Source organism: Diplotaxodon limnothrissa, linkage group LG11, assembly GCF_057381915.1.
Source record: "Diplotaxodon limnothrissa isolate DT_005_m linkage group LG11, D_limnothrissa_male_GT1.1, whole genome shotgun sequence".
Taxonomy (NCBI): Eukaryota; Metazoa; Chordata; class Actinopteri; order Cichliformes; family Cichlidae; genus Diplotaxodon; species Diplotaxodon limnothrissa.
In genome coordinates, this window is record NC_140606.1 from 4,601,069 (window position 1) to 4,606,020 (window position 4,952).

General features: G+C 41.2%; 1 protein-coding gene across 1 annotated transcript; it reads left to right on the forward strand.

Moving 5' to 3' along the window:
- Positions 1 to 1,150: 1,150 nt before the first annotated feature.
- LOC146622223 (uncharacterized) lies at positions 1,151 to 4,712 on the forward strand. The gene is made up of 4 exons (XM_085364985.1): positions 1,151 to 1,807; positions 1,890 to 2,045; positions 3,070 to 3,162; positions 4,171 to 4,712. The coding sequence occupies exons 1-4, from the start codon at positions 1,331 to 1,333 to the stop codon at positions 4,486 to 4,488; spliced, it is 1,044 nt and encodes a 347-aa protein (XP_085221111.1). The 5' UTR covers positions 1,151 to 1,330; the 3' UTR covers positions 4,489 to 4,712.
- The last annotated feature ends 240 nt before the right edge of the window (positions 4,713 to 4,952 follow it).

Below are 4,952 nucleotides of genomic sequence, written 5' to 3' on the forward strand. Positions count from 1 at the left end.
CCCTCCTGGGTGATAAGTTAGCAGCGATGCAGGTGGATGCTTCTCTGGTGTCCTGGATTGTTGATTACCTGACAGGAAGACCACAATATGTACGTCTCCCACAGTGTGTGTCTGACAAGGTGATTAGCAACACAGGGGCACCACAGGGGACTGTCCTCTCCCCCTTCCTCTTCACCCTCTACACCACAGACTTCAGCCACTGCACAGAGACCTGCCATCTTCAGAAGTTTTCTGATGACTCTGCGGTGGTTGGATGCATCAGCAGGGCTGATGAGACAGAGTACCGGGCTGTGGTCGACTCCTTTGTCACGTGGTGTGAGCAGAATCATCTGCAGCTCAACGTGGCAAAGACCAAGGAACTGATCGTGGACTTCAGGAAGACCAGGAAACACTTGACCCCTGTTTCAATCCAGGGGGTCAGTGTTGACATTGTGGAGGACTATAAATACCTTGGAGTACACATTGACAATAAACTGGACTGGGCTAAAAACACCACAGCACTTTACAGGAAGGGCCAGAGTCGTCTCTATTTTTTGAGGCGACTGAGGTCCTTCAACATCTGCCAGAAAATGCTGAGGATTTTCTATGAGTCTGTGGTGGCCAGTGCGATCCTCTATGCTGTTGCATGCTGGGGGAGCAGGCTGAGGGTCGCAGATGCCAACAGACTTAATAAACTGATCCGTAAGGCCAGCAATGTTGTGGGGATGGAGCTGGACTCCCTCAAGGTGGTGTCGGAGAGGCGGATGCTGTCCAAGATAAAGACAATGTTGGATAACACCTCCCACCCACTCCATGACATGTTGGTCAGTCACAGGAGCTCGTTCAGTGAGAGACTGAGATTACCGAAAAGCACCACTGAACGACACAGGAAATCATTCCTGCCTGTGGCCATCTCCCTGTACAACGCATCCACTTAACACACTGTTTGCTGCTACAACTACACATGTTTCTTTTCCAAATATTTATTTATAAGTGACTTATGTATGTATGTATGTATATATATGTATATATTGTACTATTCTTAGTTAGCGTATTGTCTGTCTTGTCTTAATGTTGGTTTAAAATGGAGCACTGTAACAAAAAATAATTTCCCCCAGGGATCAATAAAGTATTCTGATTCTGATTCTGATTCTGATCAAGCTCCTCGAGCTCAGCAAACTCCACGCTGCGATCAGAAGCCTGGCCACTGGACTTTCGCATACCTGAGTTTAGCTTCGATGTAGAGCTGCAATTGACAAAAGGCAACCAGGAATTCCAAGCCAATGGAACACTTTTAACCCTAAAACCAAAGCTCAAGTCTGACATTTTAGAGAGCTTGTCTTCAGAAATTATGAAGTACAAAGCTTACCCTTCAGACAGCAATCTTAGTGATGTTTGCCAAGCTTTGGTTGTAAAGCATCCATGCTTGAAAGAGAAGGGTTCAGAAACTGGATTTTCTGCATGGAAGATCAGTTTGAAGTATAAAATGTCAAACTATCGTGGAAAACTGAAGAACTTAGGGTGTAGTGAGTTGGTCATCAATTCTCTCAAAAGAAGAGGGAACAGTAATGTGCATCCCAACCAAGTCAAGAAACCCAGGAGAGCAGAGGTGAATTTCTGCCCTGATTATCCAGCTGGAGAAACCCGAGAGAGTCAGGAAGAAGAAAGGTTGGTGCTGCTTTCAGAGTTCAAGAAGAAGAACAACAATGAAACCATCAAAGCAAAAATGGCCCAAACCTTTCCTCACCGGAGGCAAGAAATTCTTCAGGACATGCCCTTCGTAGCTGACTTTAAAAGCCGATGGCCAGCTCTTTTTTCTCCACGTGAGGTAACTGAATCAGTTGATCTGCAAATGCACTCCACATGCAATATTTTAAACCCATCACGCTAAACATTTGTTTATTTTACAGATAAATGCTGAATTCCAGCGCATCACTACGATCCCGCTAACATCCACATTTATGGCACAGCTGGACAACAACACAACCAAACTGACCAAAGTCTTCAGAAACAAGGGAGGAACATCTGGATGCAAGATCACAGAAATCATGGCTGCAATTGATGAGGTTTGGAATTAATTTTTTTCAATGCTTCATTCCCTCTTTTAATACATATGATTTTGTTGTCTCCTTCTATTGTAAGGTAAAGTTTAATGTTGGTATTATGGGATTGTTTATTCTTTGTCCTTTTCATGATAGTGTTGTCACAGTAATAAAGTTTTAAGTTGATTTGGATACTTTATAAAAAAAATTGCCAGAATTAAAAGCTGTTTTTACAGGACAGTAGCGTTTCCAAAACGGGATTTGCCGCGGCTCCCTGGGGAGAATTTTGGCATTTACAGTAGAAAAGCTGAAGCTAGAATAAACTGCCATCAGGCACCTTTCAAACCAAGACGGGATAAAGGGAGGTCTCTGAGCTTAGTACTACAACTGTTTTTTCATTTGTCCTTGCAAAACCTCCTGTTCAAGTCCTCCAAACACACCCACGTCACCCCGCTTCTCTTCCAGCGTCACTGGCTGCTGGTCAACTTCAAGGTTCATTTCAAGATCCTGGTTCTGGTCCTTAGGGCCTTACATGGACAAGCACCATCATACAATGGAGATCTTCTCAGTCCCAACACCCCCAGCAGGTCCCTGAGGTCCAGTGATCAAAGCCTGGTAGTGCACAACAGTCTAAAGACCAAAAGTGACAGATCATTGCTGCTGTGGCCCCCAAACTCTGGAACTCTCCTCCTAAGCCTTAAGATCAGTGGACTCAGTGGTTTACTTTAAAAAAAAAAATCCTCTGTTCAGGCTGGCTTTGGTGTGACCTCTTGTTCATCCTCTTCCTCACTGGATTCTTCATGCTGCTGTTTTTGGTCGGGTTTCTGTTTTTTTTGGGATCCTGTGGTTACCTTTTTTTGCTCGTCACATTTTTTCAAATGATAATGTTCCTTCTTTCCTTAACTTTTTTTTATTTTAAATTTTGTTGTTCTTCTGTAGTGTGTCATGGACTTTTTTTCTCAAAGCATTATATACATTTATTTTGCTGAAGTTAACTGAAAATGTCTTTAAAGTTTAGCTAAGTAAAATTTGCTTTTATGTTTTACAGAACGACACAGTTGCAATGAGAAGAGTGTGTACGCTGAAAGGACTTGCAGTCTACCTCAATGAAGATCCGAACAGCTTGATCAAAGAATATCAGGCAAGTAATCAAATAGAAACAATTTCCAGTAATAAAAATTTAACTGACGGTAATTTTTCCTCACACACATTCATTAGATTATAACAAAAAGTTAAAATTAGAACATTATTGGAGATATAAAAGCACAAGCTTATGCGGGAGTGACCCTTGCCATTACAGTTGGGGTGTAATGTGGGCTGAGTGTACTGTGTTTCTGCTTTGTTGTTCTGCCGTGTAATCTAGATGATGGACCAACACCTCTCATCTCGCTCTGAGCTGTCTACTGTTTTGCAGCTTAAAGGGATATTCCACCCCAAAGTGAAAATTGGTCTATTACCATATTACCCAGAGTAAGATAAGTGAGAAAAAATAATTTTGTAACCAGTGCAATAATTCTCCTGATCCGGCAGCAGTCTATTTGCTTTTGCCTAGCATTTAAAAAATGGAGTGAATGGGAACTATAAGCATTTTGGTTGCAAATGACTCTTTAATGGTACGAATTATTCCTGGTGAGCTCAATAATCATGTCGACTTTAAATGAAAAGTAATAAGTAACTTGAAGGATTTGGAGGAGTAGATTTAGACTTGGGAATACATTATGGTTACCACATACAACACTGTAAGCCGCCGCTGCATGGTGCATGGATATTCGAATATGTGTTTATTTATGGAAACCAGAGGCTTTTTCAACCACTGTTGTTGTATCCAAGTGCTATGCCATGGCGGGTTACAGGGTGCTTTGGCGTAACCGTAATGTAGGCCCAAGTCTAAATCGCCTCCTCCTGCAAATCCGTCGTGTTACTTTTTACTTTTCATTTGCAGTCGACATGATTATTGAGCTCACCAGGAACAATGGGTATAAGATCAGAAATGTACTGTGCTGGTTACAAAATGCTTTTTTCTCACTTATCTAACTCTTGGCAATTTATGGTAATAGACAAATTTCCACTTTGGGTGGAATATCCCTTTAATTGATATGAAACCCTGCAACTTGTATTATTATGTTTATTTACTTATTAATTTTTTTAGGATGTGGACTTCCATGAGGCCGAAAGTGAAATGGAGAAGACGCTCATTGGCATCTACGTCATCAAACCAGAAGGAGAGCGTGACCTTGACCCGGCAGAAGACATTGGTATCATAATTGAGGGTGTCGCTGTGCTCAGAGATCTTCCTGATGTTGCCACTGCTGTTGTGTTGTTGTTCGGCCTGATCTACACTTTAAACATGAGCTACCCATCCAACCTCAGGTACACTTTTGAGTTTTTTCAGAAAGTACTGATGGGACTTGATGCTAAGAAGCTATCAAACAAAGTTCAAGTGCTCAGAAACAAACTCCTTGAATAAAGAGGAGGAAGCGGGAGGCCCTTATTGCTTAACTTAGTTTGAATGCTTTACGTTCAGGTATAGTTAAGTTGTTCATAAACACTTTTTTTCATTGTCAGTACTGTTTCTTGGGAACATTCACCAGTTTTAGAGAACAATAATGTTCATTTGCATTTTAGCAAAATACTGTTACTTAAAAAATTGGTGTTGCACTTCTTCTACTGCTACTTGACAACATACAGAAAATGACAGACATTTTAAAGTTCTAGCGGTTAGGCCGCTGTGATTTGATATTTCAAAGAATGTGACATTTGGCAGCTGTCTGCAACTTGGGATGTAACCATAACTTGAAAAACTGAGTAGCACTGTTTTACAGTACAGTTTTTGAACAAAACAGCCAATTTTCACTGTTTTAAATGAGTTTAGTTTGCTCTTTCATGCTTATCAGTGTTTGAAAATAATTCCTGAAACGTCCTGTAAAATGT